Below are 26542 nucleotides of genomic sequence, written 5' to 3'. Positions count from 1 at the left end.
AGTGGGAGGTGTCCCTGCCTGTGGCAGGGGGGTTGGAACTAAGTGATCTTTAAGGTCCCTTCCAGCCTAAACCTTTCTATGATTCTATGTTTTCAGATACAAAGGGAATCTAATTTTCGTACTAAATACCTTTTGATGTAGCTAGTCGAGACACATGGTAAATTAAGCCACAGACAGCTCTGTGCTGCAGCTGTTGAACTCTTGCTGGTCTGCAGATCAGCTAGCTGAAGGCTAGCTCATGTATCTTGTGCGGTACGCTGCATACTCTGAATGTACAGACATACTCTATGCAGCTTTCCTTATGGAGTCACGGGAATGTGGGAAAATCTAGGATTATATAGAATTTAATAGAAATTACAGGTGGAGTTGGAAATTCCCAAGACTGAACTCTGACCCAAACTATAAAAATGGATTGGAATCTTTGGAACAGGTCATTAGAGAACAGTAATAATGAAGAAATCATCAGCTTCTGCTGATACTTTCAGATCCATGAAAGTTAAGTGCTGCTAAAAATGTGTAATGTGCATTTACATTTATTAGTGAATGCTTCTATTCTGCAGGGTTATCAAGATGTTCGGGATCGCATGATTCACAGGTCTACTAGTCAGGGCTCCATTAATTCTCCAGTGTACAGTCGTCATAGCTACACACCCACCATGTCACGTTCCCCTCAGCATTTCCACAGACCTGGTAAGGGCAACTGCCTTAGAACTATATGTAAAACCATTGTTCTTTATTATGTTACTTAGTGGTGCAGCGAAGCACTTTTTTCTCTTAGCAGTGAAAATTGAGGATTGAAAAATCGTTGCATATTTTAACATCTCCTTTTCTGCCTGTTTTTTTTTGTTCTTGATTGATGCAGTCTTTTGCACTAGGCTGATGAGTGTTTTTTACACCCTAAATATGGATCTTCTCATTCTGTTTCTGATTAGTTATGTTTCAAATCTTTGTATGTTTCTGAAAGTGAGCAAAAACTTGCAGCAGTGAATCACAAACTTCATTCTGGAATTCGGGAAAAGTATCACATATTGGAAACAAAAGTTGTGGCTTGACTATTCAGAAGTCAGTAATGTAGGATTCCTCCCTCCTAAAAAAACAATTCATTTAAAGCTTGGTGCAGCCATGGAACCTCACATTCAGCAGCAAAAGCCCCAGATATTCCAAATTGCTAGTCATTTTTTAAAACAGAATCATGGTTCACAAAGTAGATTTCTTAATTAAAGCCATAGGAAATTGCCTGGGAACATTTAAAAAATGCAAACTTCATTTACTAGTTTAGCAGAGATGTAAAAGTTCTATGTATAGTATAGAAAATGTACAAGTCATTCAGGTTTCCAGTGCATTCAAAATTACTGGTTGTGTATATAAAAGCAAGATATGAAAATGAACTGCTCATCCACACCCAAATTGCATAAAAAATTATCTCTAAATGCTATTCATTGAATACTTTTCAAGACTGATTTTATTGTTTATGGCAATGAATTAAATCTTTGTGATCTGTTTTTAAATTAAGTGATACAATCGTGCACTTCCATCTTCCTTGGTGATTACAGCTGAACAGTTGGGATGCCAAAAACCCATATACAATTGGAGCTGCATTTTTAAAATTAAAGATTTATAATAGAGCCACCACTGTGGAGCTTGAATGCTGTAGCCATTTCCTAGTGGGGGTGGGCTGAAAGCAGCTAATTGTGTCTGTCAGTGAATGCCTTATTTAAAGAACCCAAGGGAGGTGGGACAGAAGCAAATTGTGTCTGATACTTAGTGCTGACAAAATGACTGTGTTTTAAGATGACGTTACAACTGAAACCGAAAGGACTTAAAAGCGTGAAAAAGCTGCAAACTTCTGTCTCTTGATTCTGGCAATTCTGAGGGGATTTTTGCATTTGTATCAGTTGTATCAGGGATATGAACAAATCCAGGCCCTATTCCAGACTTTACTGTGATACTTTATTGTCTGTGTTCAGTCAAGGACCTTCCCCAGAAGCAGCCTCTGTTTATGTAACTCTTGTGATGGGCGGATGGGCTCAAGCCAGAGTTTGGATCCAAATGTAGAATCTTCAAGAGTTTGCAGCCTGGGGGATTTTCTGAGAAGATATTCGTTCAAACTTATCTCTGTTCAGATGATCTCATCTTTGGCTCACCTGTTTGTTTCTCATATGACACAGAAGTAATTCTGTAGAATTTATCATTTTGATCTTTGCTACCCTGCTTTGGGGTAATTGTTAATGCTACTTTATCATTTTCCTACAGTAATTATTCACTTTGAATAACAGCACATGTATATTTACCATTTTTCTTCTAATGGCACTTCTTATCATCATGTTATTTGCAAGAATAATTTCTCGCTGAATAAACCCAGTGACCCCAGATAACTTGTCTTTGGCTTCCAGCTAGCCCTTGAGAGAGAAGTGAACCACTGTGTTGACGTTGTCAGCATAAGGTTCTTCAAAAATTTGAGTGCTACAAGTTTTGAAAAAGTTTGCAGCCTTTTCCTCCTGCAGTGCCCTAGCTGATGTTGGCAGCATCTTTGGAATGTCTTAAAACAATAGAAAACAGCTTGCATGCCTGTTGACTGACATTTTTTGGTCAGGCGCTTTTCAAAACAGCTGCTTTCTTAACTAATTGAGCGTCAATGTTTGTGATGTTTGCATGCTGGTAGCAGGCTACTTTTTGATAACAAGGCATAGATCAGAAGCTCGTTAAGCCAATAAATGTTATGCCAAATTAGCGATGCAGTTCAATCTGAGCCTCTCTTCTAATACTTCCTGTAATTTTGTCTAACATTTATGAACCCTTCGGTACGTCTTTAACCTTTTTTTTTTCTCCTTCCTTCTTTTCAGAATCCTAATTGTTCAATGCCTTTTTTTTTTCTTCCTTTGAAACCTCCTTCCCTGCCTTTCTCTTATTGTTTTTCTTTGTTTTCATTTTGTTCTGCCCCCCGATTCCCTGCTGCCGCAGAGCTGCTCTCTACTGGTGTGCAGCGGTTGTCTTACCTGCGCACTAGCAGTCTCAGCTCCGCTCACCATGACTCCCGCCCCAACTCCCCCTTCCGACACCACTTCATCCCCCATGTCAAAGGTAAGGAGCCAGGCCTCCCCAGGGAGTACCCTCCAGGCTGGAGATTTATTAGCATTCTGTCAAGGCTAATAAGGTGTATCTCCGTAAGGTTGTCATTGGCTGTACAGCTGAGCATGCCTCGAAATGTGCCGTTACACTTAAAACGACGTTAGAATAGACATAATGTCCTTTTTTTTGGAGGAAATATGTCATTTCTAAGGGCCCTAGTTGAAGAGTCATCAAGCAATTACCTATTAGAAATATACAGGAGAACATTAGCATTTAATTTTTAGAAACTATGTGTGCCTAATTTAGCTTATTTCTAAAGCAGTGCATAACAATCACTACAGCAGTTAGCATATCAAATTTAATTATTATTTCCACATTCTTAAAACATGCATTTAAAAATTGACGACAAATATTGCCTGGGTGAGAGCAAGGTGATTGAAAACATGGAGAAGAAAACAAAAAAGATTATGTAAAGATCAATGGCAACAAGAAAGTTAATCATTGTTAATCACATTGGCAATAGTTAGTGCCCAACAGAGTAAAATGAAAATCTCAAGGCCTCTCCTCAACTAGTGAGAATCAGCAGACTCTGCTGAAGGCAGTAGAGTTGCGGAGATCTACACTACCTGAGGATCTGGTTATTTCTCTTTTTTTCAAGGTGTTGTTTTCCATGGTTTGATTTGAGGGAAGGGTTGTTCTTTCATTGTGTCCCTTCAAGGAGCTCATGCAGTTCAATAAGCTTTTAATTATGTTTCTTGCTTTCTGTGAAGGTGGTTTTTACTTTTATTTCTGTTGGAGCACTCTCTGGCTGTGCCGTCTCTTCTGTTGGGGGAGAAGGTCATAGCTTATATCACCTACAAAAGCTCAAAAAGAGGCAGTTGTGTAAGATGAACATAGATTCTATTCTGGCACCACTGATTAATATAGATTAGATAATGAAAAACCAGAGATAACCAAAGCAGTTGCAAGGAAGTTGTTGCCATGAACTTTCCAGAAATGCTAATAGATCTCGATGTTACATCTCTTCAAGCATTCAGATCACCATTACTAATTTTATTCTTGCCTTTTCTTAGATGATTTTTGTTAATATGCACTTTCAACTTTCCTATTATGTCACTATAAAAAAAAATCTCACTTCGAACTTAAAAGATTGGGACCCTTAAAAATAGATACACTGCTCATTTCAGCATGCAGTTAATTCATAATCCTTGCAATTTCAACATTTCTTTGCTGTAAATCCAAATTAATGCTCGCACTCTTTCAAGTGGCATTTTCATTCTTTTTCTGTTGAGAAAATAGCTTCTTCAACAGATAAATGAGAAGAACTATTGGAAATCCATGCCTGTTGTTTTTTAGATTTCAAATAATTACCTGGTGTGTAGATTAGGTATGTATCTCAGTTATTGATACAAAAGGCCAAGGGGACTACCAGCACTGTAGACAAAGGGGTAGGCATGATTCTTATCAGATATGTCACATAAGACATTGTAAGAATCCACAATTTTCTGAAAATTTTACATTAAGGTCTTAGGGCTGGACAGCCTTTATGTGTTGTAACTCAGCAAAGCTCCTGAAGTTCAAGTTCATATCACTGTGACAGTGTACACCATCTGAGGATGTGGTGCATTTGAGAAGGGGCAAGTGGCAGGGACCCACATCTTGTAATTCACATGGCTGAATTGAGAGAGTAATCTTTTAATAGTTGGTTGAGAAAAAGAAGCACCTTCTGAAGGTGACCTGTTTGGTGCCTAGGGTAGTGTGGTAGGAATATCCCCATAGTTTTAATTTATTTTTGGTTTTCCTCCCTGTGGAAGAAGGCAACTGCTTAAAAAAAAAAAAAACAAAATACACTTTTGTGTTTCAGTTCAACACTGCAAGCTGCGTTCCCTCAGAGCATTGAGCCAAACTCGGACAGTTATAAAACTTACACAGATAGTGAAATTAATTTGGGGTAATTTTGGTAAGGATCTGGAAGAAGACATGAAATAGTATTGCAGAGTTCCCTGATGGCATGCAGACTGGGAGAACAGTAGTCAATGAAGAACATGAGCAAGAGTTTTCTCAGTGAACAGTATAGCCAAATGTAAGTCATGCTTCTAAGTGATGTTGTCCGTCTGTACATGGTGGGAAGAGTAGTGCCTCTGACGAGGATTTGGCTGATCCAGTGGATGTTAGAATGGGTGGATAGGAAAGCAGAAAGAGGTACTGCAGCTAAAAGAGCTAAGTAGAGACTTCAGGTACTTGAGTAAGATCTACGGGGAATTGAAATGGTAAGTCCGTGTGGGACCATGGACTTACCATTTCAATGGACCATGGACTTACCAGGATGAGTAACATAAGAAACACGGCAGAAGTTTCAGAGAAGGGCCATCTAATAATTCCAAATCTCATAGTGAAAACGTTATGGCTGTTAATATATTAATACTATCAAATGGAAGGATTTCATAATGATTAGTTCAGTGTCTGTGTACCTGTATGGTAAGAAAAGGTTCTCCCATATAGCAGCAAAGATACAATAAAATTGTTTAAATAAAAATTGTCAGTATTTCTCTGACTTCTTCAAGGTGAAGATAAGTAGCTACTGAAACAGCTTAGGAAAAGTTTTTGTCTTTCCATTACTACAAAATATTGAAAGGTACAAAAGGTCAAAGGGCCTGAAGACCTTTGTAATTTTTCCAGCATGTTAAGTGACCAACAAAGTGCTCACAAAACATTAGGTGAACAAATGTTCATAACATTCCCTAAATCAGAGCAAACTCTGGCTTGTCCTGTAAAAGGAATATGGTGGAAGATAGTTCTTAATCAGATATACTCTGAAAACATACATAGTGTATGTATGCATATACATAGTAACAGTGCACATGCACTTAAAGAAAGACAAGATGATAGGGACTGGTAATATTTTTGTTAAATAAACCTCTCTACTATTACAACGTATAGGTGTAAGTGTTTTCATAGGAAGAGATGATATAATTTGCCCAGTATTTAATTTGGGGGAGTTCTGTGGGGTTTTTTTAAACGTTTTGAGTAGTGTTGAGTGAAGTCCAGTTGTACTATATTGTATGTCCTCTTCACTACTTGGTGTTCATAAATAGATATTTTGTTATCAACTGATGAGGTTGATCTGGGTTTCCCACATGGTTCTTCATTTGCCCTCCTTGCGTGCCACATGTCCAAGTATCCCCTTTTTACATCTGTGCAGCAGAGAAGAGAGATTAGTCTGGCAGTGGCTGCACCTAATGCAACTCCCTGGTATTCTTATCCGTAGGGTTTTGTCATGGGTATTCTAGGTGTCTGTTTTCAAAGTTTAAAGAACTGCATTATTTTACTCTTGAGAGTAGTGGTTTTATGTCAACTACGGAACTAGACCCTTGTGAATATATCTAAAATGAGAACTATAGCACTGTGGGGGTTAATTAAATGTGGTAGATGGATTTTCAGGGATTCAAAGAAGAGGCATGATGAGAGCTCGTTTATACTTGGTCAGCCTTTCTCAAAGCCATTTGTACTTTTAGCAGGAAGGTGAACGTGGTGTAAGTTTTTAAGAAAGATTTGATAAAGCTATAGTTTTAGGCTTTTTTTTCCTTTACGAGTCAGATAATATGGATCATGCCAAAACTGCTTTGGTAAAGAGACATAATTTCCAAACAGCATAATGATAAGGAAAGTGGCATATGACACATTAAATCTGTGTTATTTTGTATCAGCAAGCCAGAAAAGGACATTTAGACCAGTTTCAGTGTGTTTTCATACAGCATAATGCTCAAACCTTGTAGACAAGGCCAAATGTAAAGCACTTTGAGAAGTGAAGTAGCTAAATATGCTTCAGAAAATCTTAGAGATTGTTGATGTAACATATACGTTGAACGAGCTGGGAGAGGGTGTAATAGGTGTTGGCTTAGACTTAATTGAATCTCATTGGGACTCTCCATTGAATTTGTTCTTGTCTCAATAAAGTACTGTCTTTGCTATGAAAGAATCAAAACAAGTCCATGAATGAAAGAAACCCTGACCCTACTGAGATCAGAGACAAAACTCTCATTGAGAGCCAGGATTTCATCTCACATGCCTAGAATTTTTCAGAGGCATTCAAGAATATTGCAAAGCCCCCGTAAGATTTCCGCATAAAAAGAGCTCCAAAGCAGTGGAGCTGCCTTTGGAGCAGTACCTTCCCATAAGGAATCTACCCACCTTCAAAGTGAATTTGGGCCTCGGTTTTCACAGGTTCCCGCTTTCCTTCCCTGAGGCAGGTCTCTGAAATCAAATGCTCTCTGTGTGTGATAACTGTTTCTGAGGTTCTGTGGATGCAGCTGAAAGCTCTGCTTTGGAAAACAGATGTGCTTTGGCTGGTAATCACATTGGCAATAATTAGTGCCCAACAAAGTAAAATGAAGAGGATTTGACTGATCCAGTGGATGTTAGAATGGGTGGATAGGAAAGCAGAAAGAGATGCTGCAGCTAAAAGAGCTAAGTAGAGACTTTAGGTTTGACTTTGTTTTGTGTGGGAAATAAGGGCCACACATCTGAACAAGATGAATAACGATAGTTTGACAAAACCGGAATAGGACTGAGGGTTTCAGGTGCTGTTGAGCTCCTTTTGCTATGTCTGTTCAGAAGCAGAGCAACTAAATTGCAAGTTGACAGAAGGCTCACTGTTGGTTGCATATGGGGTTTTTTGCTCTGATTCTGTGAATTTAGCTTGTGAATGACACAGTGAGCCCAGCGGTGAATGCTTCAGAAGGCAGCAGGAACCTGCATTACACAGTGCAGTGTACAGGCAAAAAATTATATTTCTGACTGCTAGGGGAACCTGCTTAGCAAATGGAGCTATAGAAGGTGGGAACTACCTGATGGAGGAAACAGAATGAAAGAAAAAAAGAAAGCCTCTGAATTTCACCTCTGCGGCTGCTGTGCTCAAGTGATTGAGTTTTATATTAAACTTACTCTGTTATCTCTTAACGTCCCCCACCCACCTAAAGACACACGGGTTCAATGTCCTGCCAGCGGTGTGGGAACTAGTTTTTCCTACAGTGTTGGCATAGTGGAGTGCTCTTGTTGCTTTGTGGAGTCAACACTAGTTATGGCATATCTGAGACAGTAAGAGAGACTTTCCTGTGCAGGCACAGCAAGGAACCCAAATTCAGAGCATGCACAGCTTCTACTTTTATGTCAAGCTGCAAGCAGGCTGGCCATGAGGCCCTGGGAGGCAGGTACAGGCAGGCGAGCAGCTCGGCTTTCCTGCCTGCATATGCACGTTCCACAGATGCTGGCACTGCTTTCATAAATTGTGAGTGATTTTTACAGCAGCATCTGAAGCACTTAAGCCTCGTTATTAGAGTGGGCTCCTCAGGGATGATCTAATGAGAATCTAAGTAGATGTACTGTTCCCTCCTGCAGTGGTTGGAAGTAATGAGACTGCCATCCTAGAAAGTGTAAAGGAGAGTCATTTGTCAGTACTAGTAGGAGTCATTAGGAAGAGAGAGACTGCACAGGAACCCCAGGAAATACAAGCCAACAGAGACATCTGTAAAGCAGCGCGTGCAGGATGATACCACGCTAATTGTCTGCCTTGTACTGTATGCATTATACAACATTACCAGTTCTCTATAAACAAATTATCTGTGTACCAGATACAAGATTATGGGTGTGAGCATACTTAGGTGTGTCTAGTTGAGATAAATAGGTGGGTATAAGAAGAGATTCTTCCCTGTATTTGTAGTGTTGGTAATAAAGGCATTGTAAACTGAACATGCCCACATTTTGACCACCCATTCTCGACAGGTGAAATATACTTGTGACTCCTCTGTTATGAAAGTCCATAGATCAATAAGTTCCTTTTGATTCTTCTCATTCATTGAATATACTGATTGCCAATGGAAGCAGAAAGGCAGCATTACACGTCTCTATAAAGGTTAAAAATTTTAGAATTAATTATATCTTGAGGCCATCTCAATACTGATGTTTTTTTCCCTATAAAACAATGTTTTTGCTGAAAAGTAAGTCATCATTTCTCAATAGAAACAAAAGACAAGATTAAAATCAGCCTAACTGATTTAGATGTTTCACCGTCGTAGTATTTCAAAGGCTTGACAAGTAGAACACAATATTGGAATTACCAAGTAAAGGATCGTAGATTGAGATACAACAATGTTATTTGAAATAATCATTCATAGTGCTTTTCAGAGCTAGTAAACCTAGCACTTAATGTTCCCTGGCCAGAAGCTCAGCATTGCTGCACCCGAAATAGAAAACCACCGTCAACTCATGTGGTTGAAAGTAAGTCATGTTTGGGGGATGTCATGTACATTAAGTCATTCGGGGCTGAAATCTGAAATACCCAAATGGTAAATACAGAATTTTGCACGTGCACATGCATTCTTCTGGACAAATTTTGTAAAGCCAAGCCCCCTGAACTGTGCATGTAATTTTTAAAACATGCATGTGCAGATGGATTAGCTTGTATACTGGCAGAGGCCTCTGTGGCACATCTCTCTCTGTGAGGTTTGTAATGAGCTTTTTTTTTTTTCTCCCTTCTGGTGCCTTTTAGATTGGCAGATGACCATTCAAGTAAAAGAGGAACTTTTGTGGAAAGTGTAAAGAAAACTTCCTGTTTCCTCTCCTCCCCTCAATATATAAATAAGAAATTCGCTGAGTCTGAGGTTATGGGTCCTCTAATGGGACATAGGAAACCTGTCACTGAAAGGAGGTCTGCAGTTTCTTTTTTGTTGTGTTTGATAGTCCTCCTGTATGTGTGTCCCCTTTTTTTTCATGCTTTGTTAATCAGCTTTTCTAGGGTTTTTTAAGCCCTTGTGCATACCTGAAAAAAGTAAAGGGTTTGATGTTCCCCTACTTTTCACTGTTGTGGTTACCCACACCCACGTGGACGGTTTTTGCTTCTGCAAGTTTGCACTAGTGTGAAGAATGGCAGCAATATTCTATTATGGTACACACACAGTCGTGTTTGGGTATCTGGCTGTTAAGTCTTGATGCTTGGGGACCAACCAGCATGGTTCTGCAACAGCCCTCTTGCGCTGACACACACGGGTACTTTCAGGGCCATTGGATTGCTGTGATGGATTGTTAGGAGGCAAAGAATTAGTCCTTGTAAGAGTAATCCTAAAAATGGAATGAACTGTGTGCACAAAATGGAATTAAAGTTTTTAGACATTAGATTCAGATTTGCTAAATCAGCAGTGTTGAAGTATTGTTACCAGAGCCAAATTTAGCATTGACAGAGATTTGGGGTGGAACCAATGATATGGACACAGCCACCAGATGGGCTGCATTGCTTTACAAGTTATTTTGCTATTTCAAAAATTTCCTACCAGAGAACTAAACCAATGAAAGAGTGTGCATAGAACAGTTATGGCTTTTGACATGGGCCAAATGACCTAACAGCTATTTTCCATCTCTAGCTTCTGTATGCTTTTGGTTTAGGGGACTGTAGTAACTGCCAGCATCTGCTTCTATCTGCTTGGGAGTTGGTTTCATTTTGGGTTTGCATATCTACTACTATGCTCTGTGCCTGCGACTTTTAACTCCAGATATCAATCTCCATACTCAATCATTGCCAAGTAACCTTCCATTCTTCTTTTCCACGCTGCCCAGCTAATCACCAGCTGTGAGCACACAACTCCTGCCTGCATGCCATCAGAAAGAGTCTGACCTGCTCAAACGTCAACTCCAGCCTGAACATGAATTTTTGTCTCTGCAGGAATATCAGGAAAAAAAAAGTCATCAGGGCTACCAGTTCTCGTTATTGTTTGTATTTATATTTTTCGTTCGACTTCTTTTTTCCCTGGAGGTTTTGATTCCGCCAATTTTGTTTGGGTTTGATTGGGCTTGCTTTTTTTATTGCTCTCCCTCTTCTCATTTTGTTTTCTCCATTCTTTCATTGGAGGCAATGAGCCGTCCAGCGGTCGGAACTCCCCTGTCCCTTATCGGCCCGACAGCCGCCCTCTCACTCCAACTTACGCTCAGGCCCCTAAACATTTCCATGTTCCAGGTAGGAGCTGGCACTGTATGTGTCTCGGTGTCCTGTCACAGTGTAGAATGTAGCCTTTGTAACTTTGTCTTGTCTCCATCGTTTCACACTGTTTACCATGGGGTGCTCCTGCAGGGTTTGGAACTGCTGCTGGGCTTCCTGAGAGGAGTAGTGAGTTCAGGAATGGGGCAGTTAATTGTGATTTTTACCTATTCTGTTGGTCAGGTGTTTCACTGTTAGAATGCCTTGGGTTTCAGGGTCTGTCGATGGCCTGTGAGCTGGTTATGAGCTACCTACGGCTCCATTTTTCTCGCAGTTCCACCGGCATAACTCCACTAACTTTAGAGGAGTTGGTTTTGATTCACAGTGACACGCAGAAAAGAGCTGACCAGTGAGACATTACGCATGTTGTTCATTCAGATTGTTGTGACTTATTTCAGTCTTGAACCAAGCAGTTCTAGTTTAGTGTTCCCTTTTTTTTTTTAAAGCAGATGAGGATGTTTCTTTACTTGTTTTATGCAATAGCTTGGTATCCTCAGAGAGACCTGCAGATCCACAAGGATATGTATGCCTCAAGACGTCCTTTCTATAAAGGGTGGTCTCTGTTTTGAAGTGAGCTGCGCAGTTCTTCCAGCGTTGGAGAAGCTCATCTGTCTTGGATTTTGATGAGATGAGGGTGGTGTGTCCCTAGCATTGTTGAAATGCATCTTCTGACTGCATCAGTGCTAGCTGAAAGCCTTATTATAGCCAGTTATTCTTCAGGTCCCCTTGAGTCTAGTATCCCTTCTCACTGCCAGAGGTTACTGTTCTTCATCCTTTCCTCAGATCTGGCATATAAGCTGTTTGTGGGAACTTCTTTGTCAGTCAGTGTGACCTGGCTTGGCTAAGGTAGGCTGTTTTAACTGCTTAAGCTAACCTGGCGCACTTTGACTTGCGTAAGCTAAAGCGCACTTGCATGAATAGCTCTGAGTAATAATCTCTAGCATGGTGGGAGAGCTGTCTTCTTTAGCAGGCACAGTGCAGGCACAGAAGGAGCTGTGTTCCTGTCCTCCTTATAGCTTTCTGGTAGAGATGTGTGCAAAAGTACTGCATGACTACCCTTGTAATTTTTATACCTATTTGCTGGCCAAGTAGCCATAACAGATCACTAACAAGAATGAAATACCTCAGTGTTTTTGCGTGCAACAAATTTGCCTGTTTAGTCAAGGATGTAGGGTTCTGCGGAGTAAGATTTGCCTCTGTTTCCACAGATTTTGAGCGTTAGCTTTCTGTAATGCCAAAGGCTAAGTTGTCTGCTGTAGCACTTCAGTTGGATCTGCGACAAACAGCATGTATTTCTAAACTGCTTTTTCATCTTTCATTCTAATGTAACTGAAAACTTTTTTCAGGCAGTATGAAGTAGCAAAATGTGTTTCTGGCATTAATTTTCTAGTTCCCAATATCTCATTTTGGTCGTCTGATAAGATTTTGACGGATTTTGCACTGTAGCATTGATTTTGGGTTAACTTTTGTCTTTGTAGCTGTGCTGAATACATGAAGTGTTGGCTTGGGTGGGAAGGTAGTTTAGAACAAACTGATTCCTGTCTTAGATCATTATTAGTAAAAATATTATATATTTTAGACATGCTGTAAATTTACTGCATTAGAGTTCCAGGAGGTGTTTTTATTCAGATTTACCTTGATAATGTGCAATGCGGAGGGCCTTACATTAAAAAAAATACAAAAAAGAAATAAAATCTATCCCTGTGGATTGAGAATTAGTAGTATATCAGTTAACGCTGCATAAAGCATCCTTTTGACTCACTGAAGTGTACCTGTTGTTGACTGTTCAAAACAGTGTATTAGGTAGCTATTTTGTTCTCTGGATTTTGAAGTGAATTGTAGGCTCACTGCATTCTCCTCTACTCAATCCAGCCCGTGAGTTGGAAAGAAAATTGAGCTGTTTATGACTGAAGCACAATTTTCCGCAAAAGTTATTTGGGGTAGTTTTCCTCAAATGGCTTGTATCTTCACCATTGAAATGTCTTGCTTGTTTGCATTTCTTCTCTAACTTTATCCCACTGATATTCTTTTCAACGTTTAAAATGTTCATGACTTGGATTCATCCACATGTTACAGAATCGTCTCCAAAGGACTTCATACCACATGTCTTTGCCTTTTCACTTGCTCTTATGTTTTCTTGTCTTTAAATAATCTGATTTTGTATAATACTAGAAATAGCTTTTTGGCTTTTTCTTGTGCTTCATCCTTGATTTGTTCTGTCTGTTGTTTTAGTGTTGGAGTTATCGTTATCTACAACTGAAGTAGTTTTCATATTCCCATTTTTCTCTTTCTCAATTTCACAGATCAAGGTGTCAACATTTACAGAAAACCACCGATCTACAAACAACATGGTAAATGATCTTTCCCTTTTTATTTCAAAACTGGAGTGACAACTAAATTAAAAGGCATGCAGACTAATGAAAAGCATTCAGTGTTTACTGTGTAAGCATTAAAAATTAGTAGTCCAAGCTTGAAACAGCTGTTATTGCATGTCCTGCTGCATGGTTATGTTTTAAAGCACGTTGTTTCATTTGGATCATATGGTTTAAATCTTGGCCATGTTGATATTAATGGCAAAATTACCATTAACTGGTAATTTTAGTATTCCCTTTAGCATTATGAAGCCTTTCTGTATTTCACTTCTTAAAGTGTATATTTTCAGAATACAGGTACTGATCGTGTTCAAATGGATTAACAACAGACTGGTCTCTGATAGGGACTTCATGGAATATCCTTGTTTTAAACAGACAAAGTACAATAATTTATTTCAAAAACTAAGATTGAGATGTTAATATCACACTGGAATTCCAAATGTACCTGTGGCTTTCAATAAGAATCTTTAATTATTGAAGGTAATATAAGTCACTTATCACTGACGTGGCTAATTTGATTCTCAGGCTCTGTGATATAGCCCAGGTAGTATGCTGCACTTGGTTTTCCAGGTGTTTGGATTCTGAGTTGGACAGCAGTGTTACTGCTCTAATTTTTTCGGTGTAGACATTGTTATAGCAAGGCTGAAATAACAATGATGGCAGAAGCCCATTGCATTGCCAGTCTTTAGGACTGCAGAGTAAGGTCCCAGTTATAATAGAGTGTGTTCGCTCTTCCCTTCTACTGTGAATAGAAAACATTGAATAGGAGATCATGTTTTGTGGTGTGGTGAAAGATGGATGACTCCACTATTTAACGACTTTGAGTTTGCATCCCTTTGCAGATGCTTTAACCAATGAAATGTATTTAGGGTTAAGTAGCAAATTAGTAGTGCTCTACAGGGTTTCGATGAACAGTTGGCTGAGAGCCATTCAGCTGAGATGATTAGGAGAGCCCGGGAAGTCCATTCGGTAGTATGGAGCGAGCACTGCACATAACACTGCTGTGGTTTTACATCAAGGTTCTTTCCTCTTTTTTTTTTTTTCTTTTTTTTCTTTTTTAAGTATCAAACCATATGCTCATTTTGGAAAAAAAAGTCTTAACATTATTTTTGTTTATTTTTATGGTTTTAATGTATCTCCTCACCTCCCATTAACATGTGAATGTTTAACCACTGACATCACCAATTCTAATACGTAAGTACTGTTTGAAGTCATGCTTTTGTAAACTCTGACCAGCTTCCTCCATACCTGCAATTATGCTTAGAGTTTCCCAATTATAAAATGCTCAGAATGCCCAATGATGTCTAATAGTGATGTTCCTAAACTACACTGAACGTGTTGGATGAGCAAACAGTGCTTCACTTCATTAACAGATGTCTTTCTGTTTAAAAAAAAAAAAAAAAAAAAAGTCCAGAATCCCTGCGTCTGATATGATAGCTTCATATCAGAGAAGGTGATTTGAGCTAACGGTTTGCAGATAAGAGGTAGTTAAGGCTGGGTTTAATGTAAACTGAATCTTATTGGATTTTTTTTTTTATTTTAATGTCAAGAAGTGAAAGCCATAATGCACATCCTCATATGTTTTTAAGAGACTTTCGCTTAGACTGAAATCTTAAGTGGATGCCCCATTGCTGAGATATTTTATTGGTGAGGTTCATTTTATTGCAAGTGCCTTTCCCTGCCAAGTTGATCTGAATGGAGTTTAGTATTTATTAATAATTTCCCATCGGCTTTTACTACTACTGCATGCTAATAAGCAAGGGCATGCAGCAGAAAAAATCCACTGGTTAAATAAACATTTGTTTCAGATTTCTTTTTTTTTTTTGCAGCTTTTCACAGAAACCTAGGAAATAATTAGCATCAGCAGAATTAAAATTAGTGCTATTCCTCTGAAGTGTTTGTTTTCTTGCCCTAGAGAGAGGACAGATCAGTACATAAATCTGATTTCATCTTCATTAATTATCAGCTGTCCTTAGGAGATATTGGCAAATACTGTTACATTGAATTTTCTTACTCTTGCCTAATGATTCTAACGCTGTGCAACCCTAGTAAATTCCAAAGCTGATTTGGGGTTATTTTGGGGGTGGGGATGAGGGAGAAGAGAAAGGTTTTATTCCAATCAATTGGCAAGAGAAAGACATTACGTTGCTTCAGATTACAATTAGAAAAGCAAAACATGAAAATGTTTGCTTTTGAAAATTAACTTCATTAACTTCAAAATTAAGGTATAAAATTTTGCCAAAATAAGGAAGACCTTTATATTGATACAGATTATTACATAGCTAAGTTCCCTGATTGCCATCTAGATGCAGCTGCTTTGGCAGCACAGAGCAAGTCCTCCGAGGATATCATCAAGTCCTCCAAGTTCCCAGCAGCTCATGCACCAGCACCCAACGAGATACCAAAGATTGAGACGGACCACTGGCCAGGTCCTCCCTCCCTTGCGGCCATAGGTATGCAAAAAAAAAAAAAATTATACAAGCAATGCTGCTTAAAAGGTACTGGTAACCAAAGTAGATTAATAACGGAGCTATAAAATGGGTAGTGAAGATTGTGTCTGCTCCAGGTGTTTGCTACAAAGTGCAGCTTTTCTGGTGAGACCTCCAAGGGTCTGTGAATTTAAAACCATTGAATGGCGCTGAGTAGAAGAGGTTTTGCTAAAGGATTTTGGAATTGATCGCACAGATATTAACACAGACAAATTATGTGAACTCCCATGCAGTAGTTTAAAAATGTGGTATGTCACACAAGCCTGACTTCTTTCAGTTATTGTCTATTTAATCTTTTAGCCCTAAGCTTATAGCAAATATTCCACAGAAAATATGATTGCTTCCAACCACATTACTATTTTCATGAGAAGAAGCAATGACTGAAGTGGAACCGTTAATGGACTAAAAAAGTCCTGATTTTCAAGAGTTACTATTTCTTACAGACTTTTTATTTTTCTTCTGTGTTGTTGCACTACAGGTATCTCATTTGCTTTTCTTTAAATCATGTGCATGATCATTTTAAATTTTTTTTGTTTTGTATTTTTTTCTATGTTAATTTTTATTGACCCTCATAGTATAAAATAAGGCAGCTAGCCTGGTTCATTTGTGAAGTTGTCTCTGAAACACTGAAGGTGTTGCCTGTTACAGGTTTTGGTGAAGGAGTGTATGGTTTTCAGCGCAATGGGATTTTCACAGAAGTGCTGGGAGAGGAGACACAGGGTGGGAGAACTCAATGACCAGAGGAAGGGTCCACCTATGTGGCAGCAATTTTTTAAAAATCTCCCTTATACAGGATTGCAACCTGACAAACGTTACAGCCACAGTGATAACATCGGCATACTTGAAACTCTTCTGACAGTAGAATCATAGAATGGTTAGATTTGGAAGGGACCTTGAAGATCATCTAGTTCCAGCCCCGCTGCCATGGGCAGGGACACCTTCCACTAGACCAGGTTGCTCAAAGCCCAAATGCCTGTGATAACTACAGCATTATTATGCTGTATGTCTGAGGTGGAGTCTTTGTTGGAAATTTTGGCTCTCAGCTCAGTATCTAGGCAGTGGATGACAACTTTTAATAGTTTCCAGTAAAACTGTTTTGTGTATTGGCTATCAGGTGATTTTTTTACACCTTAGAAACTAAACAGGACCGTTTGGAAACTATAAAGATAAAAATGTGCTCATGGGCAATTTTATTCAGAATAAAAAGACATTATACAAGATTAATCACTAAAAACAAACCCACAAGCCCCAGCTTTTTCGGCTTGTTGTCTGATTTTCTGAGAGTCATATTTTGCTTACAGAGCTAGGATGAGCTCAGCTCTCAAAAAAATGAGTATTACTGCTTTTGTACAGAAAAGCCTTGCAAAAGCCTGAGACACTAAACAGAAGAATGCATACTTTAAATACAAACAAATAATTTCTCCGTACCTTTTTGTCTCTTACCCTATTAGCATCAATTTAACACTGCTGTACAAAACATTTAATTGATATAAACTTTCTGACACTTTAGTTGCAAAATTTAGTCTTCATTCAAATAAAACACTGAATTTGTCTAGCATAAGATTGGTGAATGACTATATCAGAATATAGACTGTGCAGAAAAAAATACAACTGCTGTCTAAGTGCTTGCAGTGATATCATATTCTATGTATTCATGGAGGTATCCTGATGTCCAAGTTGGATGATTTCTTAAGACTATTGAAGAAAAGAAAGATTATTCGATAAAAAGTAAGAAACTAATGTAGAACACAAATTAGTTTGCGTCATTTTAGACTAAAAATAATGCCTTGTTTATTCTAAATATGAGTGTCCATTTAGGAGATTAATGTAGTTTAATTTTTCATTTGAAGTGTTAATTCAGATTCGTTTTTCTGAGTCTAGACAAAAGTATAAATGTAAACCAGATTTTCTGTTTTCAACCATGGATACAGTTACTGTTGCCATTAAACCCCATGTTTCCAGAGCTAGCAATCTGAGCTCCTTTTTTTCTATTACATTGATTCATGGCTTTTCTACCCAGGATTGTTGCTTGGTTGGAAACCCATGTGCAGCTTAACTTCTTGTTAATTTTATAAGAAGCCCGATAGCCATAGGGCAGGCTATCTGAGTGAGTTTTATTAAGAGTGATTTTTGAAAAAGTCTTTTCAGTCTGCAAGAAAATACTCCTTTGTTTATTGAGTAAATCAAACTGACCGGTACTTTCTAGCATTGAAATCTTCAAGCTGCGGTCAAAGTGATACACAAAGCTTTCTCTGTACTGTGGTTTTATGGAAGCAGGAGCTGACATGAGACGCAGATCAAGTGGAAGAGAGGAAGATGATGAGGAGCTACAGAGACGCCGGCAACTGCAAGAGGAGCAGCTGATGAAGGTGGTTATAAGCCTGTCTTCTTGCTGTTTCTGAACACCATCCAAAAAGTGCTCCTTTGTCTTCTGTATGCAATATCTACTAATGTCTCGATCAGCTTTGTTTTATTGATTTTTTTTTTTTTTTTAATTGCCATTTATAGCTCAACTCTGGTCTGGGGCAATTGATACTGAAAGAAGAGATGGAAAAGGAGAGTCGTGATAGGTCAGCCCTTTCTGCCAGTCGTTATGATTCTCCAGGTAAATCATGTAGGCAATAAAGCTAATAATGAGCAGTGAATAATGAACACCATATATACATATATCAAGCAGTCTCCCAGAAGAGAGACCACAGAGAAGACCACTTGATATGTCTATCTGTGATGTTCTCCCCTGAAAGAGTGGCCTAATTCATTAGCTGGTTTTGGTGAGAGGAAAAGTTTTGTAGTTGTCTTTTAATTAGAAGAAATATGACATTGAGGATTTTCAGGCAATTTTGAGGGGAGAGATTTTCTAATTTAGATAAGGAGTGAGGTAAAATATTCAGTGCCTATTACATTACATGAGTGCTAGTAAGATGGGCTATTAAATTAAAATAACACATTATGCTTAAACTGGTGGTTCCTATCACTGTTTTGTCTCTCCTCCCAGGAACAGAAAATCAGCAGCATTTACCCGTGCAGCTGCATATCCCAGTGTTTTGGCCTGGGCTGACATTTTGATTCGGGGGTATTCTGTTCCAGAGCAAAAGCACAAAAGTCAGCTTTGGTTAACTGGTGGCTTAGATTCTTGGCCTCACTGCACATTTTGATATAATCTGTGGCCTTCTCAGATCTCCAGAGAAGAGTTTGGAGATTTTATTTCACTCTCTTCATCCACCGGTCATTGTAGCACAGCAGCTGTACTTCGAGCCAAGAAGGGACAAGATGAGTCTCTTTGGAGTCATGCACTGGAATAGCTGCCAAGGAAACTAAGATTTCCTCGTGTTCCCTGTTGTATAAGTGTGGTGCCTCTATTTATGGTCTTGGAGAGAATGTCTGTGGCTATCCCTCACTACCTGTAATGTTTACAGGGCCAGAGTCTACCTGCTCAACTCAAAGCTTATGATTTTTTTATTAACCTTGGCGCAGGTTGGAGGACTCCTTTATTTGAAATGTGTCCATCCCTCTTTGCAGTGGTAATCAGTGCAATCATCATTTGCCTTTTGTGGAATCAGTGGTACCTTTCCCAAAGCTGCTTGTTGATGGCAACAACAGTGCCTCAAGTTCTACATTCCCTGCCCTTCTGTGATAAAAATAACATTAAAAAAACCCCCAAAAATTGCATTCTTATGTGGAGGAACTTGTCTGAGGGGGTTGTATTAACTGTAAAGGTGCTATTAATCATTATGCTGACAATCTATTTATCCATCTTTTTATCTGTATTCATAAACACACTCTTGACACTTCCACATTGTCTTTATTTTGCTCATGCAATTTCTGAGGTCATTAGAAATGCTAAGTTGAACGCCCGCCGATACCTTAATTCGCTTTCATTTCAGATGAAAGCAGGAGTCACAGAGGTCTGTTGAATCATGTAATGTTCTCAGAAATGTCACATCATGTACAGGATAACTATAATTTCAGATCAGAATGCCAAATTCTCAAACTTGTTTGAGTTCACTCAGTGCTGCCCACTGATGGCTCTCTGGTGAAGTCAGTGCCAAAACATCTGTCAGTTACAGTGTTACAGGACTGAAACTAATAGCCTTTTCTCCTTTGTAGCAAAAAATGGCAAGCTGAAGCATGTGTATACAGAGAGAGTAGAGTGTGCTAGTCATATGTGTCTTGGCTTGTGCAGCATCAGAAGCTGAGAGCAAAAGTGCAATGATAGTTGCAGTAGGAAGGATAGAAAGGAAATTCATGAAAGGTTCAGAGGGTATGATGGTATATAAACCATGTGTGCCACTTAGGAGAGTGGAGTTGAATGGACCTGCATGGGAGACTTAACAGGGAACCTATCCAGTCAAACACTGCTGATCTTGGATTCTCCTTGTCCTTTTTCTTGGTCCCATCATAAGGTGCACAGCAATACTAGCCAAGGACTAAAAAGTTATTTTGCTCTGTCGTCTGATCCTTGAGCATTACTTTCAACTCATTAGAGACCACTTTGATTTTGAGCCTGGCAAAATCAGAGTTTCCCTTCTTGATGACCTGCCACCAATGCATGATAAAGCTGCGTGTGGCTTACAGAACCTATGGAAGGTTGCGATGAGTCTGGGGCTGAGATGTTAGTTTCTTAAAGTCAGTGTGTCTCAGTTGGGTATGTATATGCTTGGCTCTTTTAACTGTGTTTTTTATGCTAGTTGATTCCTCAAATGTTCTTGGTTTTGAGTTTCCATGGGATTTTTCCAGTAAAAGATTTTTGCCTTCCTCATTCAACAGCTCATGCTTCAGCCTCCAAAACTTCTTCTCTCCCTGGCTATGGAAAAAATGGACTTCACAGGGTAAGGAGATGGCTATTTTGAGAAGCGAAAGGTGGCTTTAATTATTCGTGGTATTTATGTCCTTGTTAACTGTATTGGATTTTCAGTTTGATCAAGGTTTCTTATAAGACCATGTGAAGTCAGGCAAAACCTAATTTCCCTTCCCACAAAATATGTTGTTAAAAAGGCAAGAAAGCAATGCAAGAAACATTGTGAAAGTTGGGGGGTGGGAAGAAGGCTTAAAGCAACTTGTTACTCCCCATATACCAACCTGCTTGTGAAGTCAGGAACTGTGAGTTTATGTGCATATCCCTCTTTTCCTGTTACAGCCGGTGTCTACAGATTTTGGTCAGTACAACAGTTATGGAGATGTGAGTGGTGGTGTTCGAGGTAAGGCTGAGGAGCCTTTTTACATGCCACTTCGTGACTGATCACATTACAATGTTTGATCATTTCTGCTGTTTTATTTTAAGGTGTGGATGTGGTTACTTTGCATTTGCTCAGTACGTTTCAACTACCTCTGGTAAACCCAACAATTAACTCAAACTCTGCAAATACCTATTAAAAAGCTTGGGTTTATTTTGCTAAATCTGCTATGTGGAACCAATCCTTGTTTATGCCAAGGGTCTGCTTTAGCATTGGTTGCAAATGGAAAGCAGATAACGTGTATATTATCAGGAATATGTACCGAGTTCTGTTACAGTGTTTTATTTCTCTGAAAATTACCATCCACTGCACAGTCTGAAAGAATGTGCCACAGTGAAGAAAGGACGGTCATGCCTTATAATTCCCGTTGCTGCTCATGATTTTCATTATGACTTTGAGCTAGATGTGATATCAGTCATTGCATTATAAAAATTGACAATATTTATGAACGTTATGAAACTTTGAGAGTTAATGTTTTGAAATGGTTTGAGCTGAGAGGAAGAGAGTCTAGTTATCTCCAAAGTGAGAATGATTGTGACTATCTTAGATACCCTACAATCAGGCGTCTTCTGTTGGTGCTTGTGTCTCCTTATGGACTGTAGACGAATCTAGACAGCTACCTGATGGCAGAGGTTAGGTGAGGTGAATCCTGCTCTACACATTTGAATTTTAGTCAGATATTTATTCACTTGATTGTGGCTTTGTGTCTGTTAATATTTCCAAAGTGACTTGATTTTCCTGAGTGAGAAGCGTGCTTGAAATGAAAAGGGCGGCAATGTTTGGAGTGTTTGACTCTGTACAAACCAAGTCCAAAAGTAGGAGGTTTGCTGGCCTTAGAGAATTGGGTGGGATTTTGAAAAGATCAGGTAGACCAGAAGACACAAGGATTATCTGGTCTATTGTGACTGATTCCTGTTCTTCTACACTCTAAAGCTGATGAGATTTCTCTTTTGCTTTTCAGATTTCCAGGTAGAGTACAGGTTTTCATCAATCAACTGACAACAGAACCAAAAGCATCTACTTTCTTGTTGAAGTTTGAATTTCTGCTACAGGGAAGGGTTTCTTAAGACAATAGCTTTGATTTTCCTGCATGTTTAAGCATAATCACCAATGTAGACTCTTATCAACAAAAAACAGGCACAGCCTCAGATTCCTCCTTGTTACCTCCCCAGAGCTGGTTTGAGACAGCTCACACCAGTTCTGTGGCTTGTTCTGTAAAATCCACTGTCTGTTGATATATGAGTTATCTGTAATAGTCCTCCCTGGACAGTTGAGGGTGGATTTATTTCCAGCCTCTCTGGTACCAACCCCAGAGACGTAGAGTCTCTTTTGGAGGCAATTTTCTCCCATACCAGGAGCCTTGAACTCCGTGTTTTTACCCTGGAATTTTCTCTCCAGACGAGACGTCTGATCAATAGTTTTTTACAGTGCTGCCATCAGATGAGCCAGTAAGAGGTGTTCTTGCAAATATAAACCCTTTTACTCCAAATCTTGTCTGCAGGGTTTTTTCCAGAATGGTTTGAGTCTAGCTGGCTTCTCAGCACAATCACAATATGAAATGGCAATTTAAGAAAGGGTTTGATTACTTGGATAATTTTGTTAATTGCATATCAAAATCATGATGATTGGAAAGAGATTATGGGAGGAAAGAGGAGTTGTCCATGTATTGTGCTCAAAACATTATTTCATTAGGTACAGTACCTGTGTCAAAACAGCACCTTTTTACCCTATCCCTGTTTGTGTTCATAGTAAAAAGTTCCCATTGCAGAGACACCAAAAAAAAAAAAAAATCCCTCAACTGGTACAGTAAGTGACAGGAAGGAAAGCCCGGAGGTGTAAGAGTGCTTTGTATACTGTTGGGTGGGATCTGAATTAATGCTTCTGCATATTTGTGCAGAGGAGAACCCTACTTAGTCACTGGGGGGAAAATGGGCCACCACTCTCTTGGGGTCCCCAGGTCCACCTGGGAAGTGATGCTGGTAGGCTCGGCAGGCAGCTGTTGCCAGCCTTAGCAGTGACAGAGGCTGTGGTGACAGAGAGGACTGAAGGATCCTGATCCCTCTGCACGCCTCGGAAGAGAAGTGGTAAACTAGCCATGGCAATGATCTATATGATAAGACTAAATATTAAGACTTGAAGGAAGTCTCAGGGAAAATTCACCTTTGTTTTCACCACTATTTGAGTGCCTTTACCCTCTGTGTGTGTAACCTATGTGTCTGATGTATACCTGTATCTGATGCAGTCCCTTCCGGATGGTCATGTCCCTGGAATGAGAATGGACAGAGGAGTATCTATGCCTAACATGTTGGAGCCAAAGGCAAGTGCAGATATTATTCGCTTTCCTTCAAGCCAGTAAAGATTTGACTGTGAAATGCAGATAAAATGCAGGAATTGTCTTAGTTCCCTTGTTTTTCTTTACCTCACCTCAGTCCCTGCTCCTTATGTGCCAAACCTGTCCCTTTGTTCTGGACTTCGCCTGTTACAGGTGTTAGTAGTCAGGCAGGTTGAAGGCAGCCCAGGTGTGCTTCTTGGCTTAAGGAGGCTTTCCCAGAGACAAAACAAGGATACTGAAGATGCTCAATAGCTAGTTCTCTCTCAAGCTTCCACTAGCCAAAACAGCAGGCCAAACTCAGTGGGAAAGTGTCAGATCTGTCAGGCTGGAAAAGTGATGCAGAATATTGTGGCTTACAGCACACTGTTGCGGCTGTCTTGATTTAAATATTAATGAAATATGTGGATCTTTGTTTCAAATTGGAAGTTATATACCTACATGTCTGTCTGGATCTGTTCTTTAGCTCTCAGCACTGTTAGCCTGATACCTTACAATAATGAGAAAATTATTCAATAATTTCTCGTATGAGAAATTCTTTGGGAGATTTATTGGAAAAAGAGGCAATGTCAGCTGAATATAGTTTAAAATGTTTTTGCAGCTATGCCTAGAGATATCCAAGTCAAAAAATGAACATAATATACAGAGGGGATTCAACCAAGGGTGTGGTTTAGATCTTACAACTTTCTATGTTGCTGGTGAACCTTCCAAGAAATCATGATTTTGCCAAAGTTACAAGGATCAGCATTTCTGCAGTTGTGAGGAACTCTTTTTGCAAACCAGATTACTACTTGTGCTTCCAAGTCACCTCCAGAGAAACTGTACAAGGCAATAACCCTAGCTTTATAAGCTGAGACCCCAGTGCAATGTATATTAACAAGTGTTTTTATATATTATATAAATAAGTGCTTGGGGACATCCCCAACTCCTGAGATACTACTTTTTATTCCAATTAATTTCTCTTTCAGTGCAATAGAAGTTCTTACAGCCACCACTGCTGTTGATTCACTCATGATTTGGAATGTTACTTTGGGTGACAAATTCTGTCAGTATTATTAGTTATAACATCTATGGGCATTTTTGTGAGGTGATAGGTCACTTTCTGTTGATGTTTAAAAAAAAGATGCCAGACCCGCAGCTTGTGTGAATTGGCAGTATTTTTATTCATGTCAATGGCCCAACACTGACTTAAACCTGATAAAGTAAAAGAAGCCAACTCAAAGTCAGCATAAAACACGTGAAAAATGAAAATTAATAAACTTAAGAATGACCAAATCTTACCAAGTGGTTCTCCAGAAAGGACAGAATTTGTGCATCCTGCCACCCCAGATTGAGACATGCCTTGTTGTGAATATCTAAATATAAAATGTACTTATGACCGTAGATCTTGACTTAAACTCTGCCTGTTTAAATACGAAAAGTTACATTTTAGTTTCCTATAATGCTGTATATGGTAGCCGTTTCCAGTATCATACATAAACAATGTAATTCAAAGTATAGACATAATTGTACAACTGTGACGCTGTCAGAATCTCCTAAGAATCATATCTTACAATTGGTATGTAAGCACACGTTCTTTAAATTATTGTTACTTACAATAAACTCAGTGGTGTGTTCACTGATGCCTGATTCTTATTTGTTATATTTCTGAAAAGTTCATTGGGATAATTGTTGACAATGGAATGAACTTAATTGCCTAATTCTGCACAGAAGTTGATTAGGTTGAATTTCTTCTGCTGTTAAAATAAGTGAATTAATAGCATTTGGTAATAGCTCAGCTGTCTTTCCAGGAGAGTTTTGGTGGTCTTACTCTTGTTCCCAGTGGGCAAGTAGAACAGGACCCATAAATAACAGTAAAAGCTGAGCCAACTGCCACTGAAGTCTGCAGAAAAACTTCATTGCTTTCAGTAGAGGTTGGATGAGAACCTCAGTGGGAATGCTCTTTTCCTACTCAGCAGAAACATGCAATGAGAAGGGCTATAGAGAGGCTCTGTCAGATGGAACATAAGCTCTCCTAAGTCACGCCAGGCGTTTATGGAAGTGTCTGCCCAAGGAAAAAATCCTAAAACAGAGTTTTATTTGCAAAGGACGATTCCAGAAACTGATTTTAAGGCACATGGTTTTCTGAAATGCTTTCTAAGCAGCATTGTTTCTGTTGGATTAAACTGATTTGACACCCACTGACAGTAAACATGTTACTTCAAAGAACCTGTAAAACAAAAGTAAAATAATTTATGCATTCAGGAATTGATTATTGGCCAATAACTGATTTGTAAAAGTTCTTTGCAATGTAAAAGGAAAGCAAGGGAAATATTAATGAGAGATGTGCTGGACAAATACTCTTCTGAAGTAGATGAAGGTGTGTAAGACAAATATTTCTACAAAAGGGTCTCCTTTAATCCATGTATGTATTGTACAGCCAGCAAGCACAGTGGGCAGTTGTTTGAATTCTTTGACTGTCCAAAAAGGCAAAGAAAATAATGTGAAGAATTTTGATGAATGCAGTGGCCCCCACTAATCAATATTTTGCTTATTCAGAGTTGCTGCTTTTTCTAATGTACTTTCATGTGGTTCATTTTTAAAACTCCACCGTCTGTTTCGTTAGAGCTGTCCCCGCTTTGGCAACCATCAGTTAGCCCAATGAATGCCAATTATATTTACCTTAATAAATTCTGGATGAGGAAGTATATTGGCTAGAGAGGACTGTCTGACCAAAGTCAGCTGTATTATATGCACCATAAAAATCAGTGGGGTGGGCAAGTACACAGTGGCTCTGCAATGAGGCAGTTTGATACTAACCAAGTCCTCGCTGTGCAACTTTAGGGGACGAAAGTGCTTTGATTTCCTCTGAAAAAGGAAATGTTTGTGTGGTTATGAAAATGAGACACATTTTGTTCTTTTTGCTTTAGAATGTAAATACATCTCTTTTTCCCCCTTTTATACATTGTTAACAGATTTTTCCATATGAAATGCTCATGGTGACCAACAGAGGGCGAAATAAAATACTAAAAGATGTAGACAGA

The 26542-nt window shown here is 39.0% G+C and overlaps 1 protein-coding gene across 1 annotated transcript in view; it reads left to right on the top strand.

Annotated features, from left to right (window-relative positions):
- ABLIM1 (actin binding LIM protein 1) overlaps positions 1-26542 on the top strand; it is a 141442-nt gene that overhangs the window by 113021 nt on the left and 1879 nt on the right. The window contains exons 16-27 of the mRNA XM_009881639.1: positions 561-690; positions 2962-3081; positions 10970-11074; positions 13399-13446; positions 15780-15920; positions 18234-18325; positions 18465-18561; positions 20694-20785; positions 21094-21154; positions 22152-22159; positions 23433-23507; positions 26474-26542. The exon at positions 26474-26542 is cut by the window's right edge and continues 4 nt beyond it. Of these exons, the coding sequence (XP_009879941.1) occupies positions 561-690; positions 2962-3081; positions 10970-11074; positions 13399-13446; positions 15780-15920; positions 18234-18325; positions 18465-18561; positions 20694-20785; positions 21094-21154; positions 22152-22159; positions 23433-23507; positions 26474-26542 (1038 nt within the window). The remainder of the gene's footprint in view (positions 1-560; positions 691-2961; positions 3082-10969; positions 11075-13398; positions 13447-15779; positions 15921-18233; positions 18326-18464; positions 18562-20693; positions 20786-21093; positions 21155-22151; positions 22160-23432; positions 23508-26473) is intronic.

Source organism: Charadrius vociferus, unplaced genomic scaffold (assembly GCF_000708025.1).
Source record: "Charadrius vociferus isolate BGI_N301 unplaced genomic scaffold, ASM70802v2 scaffold282, whole genome shotgun sequence".
NCBI lineage: Eukaryota > Metazoa > Chordata > Aves > Charadriiformes > Charadriidae > Charadrius > Charadrius vociferus.
This window is presented reverse-complemented; position numbering and strand designations above follow the sequence as displayed.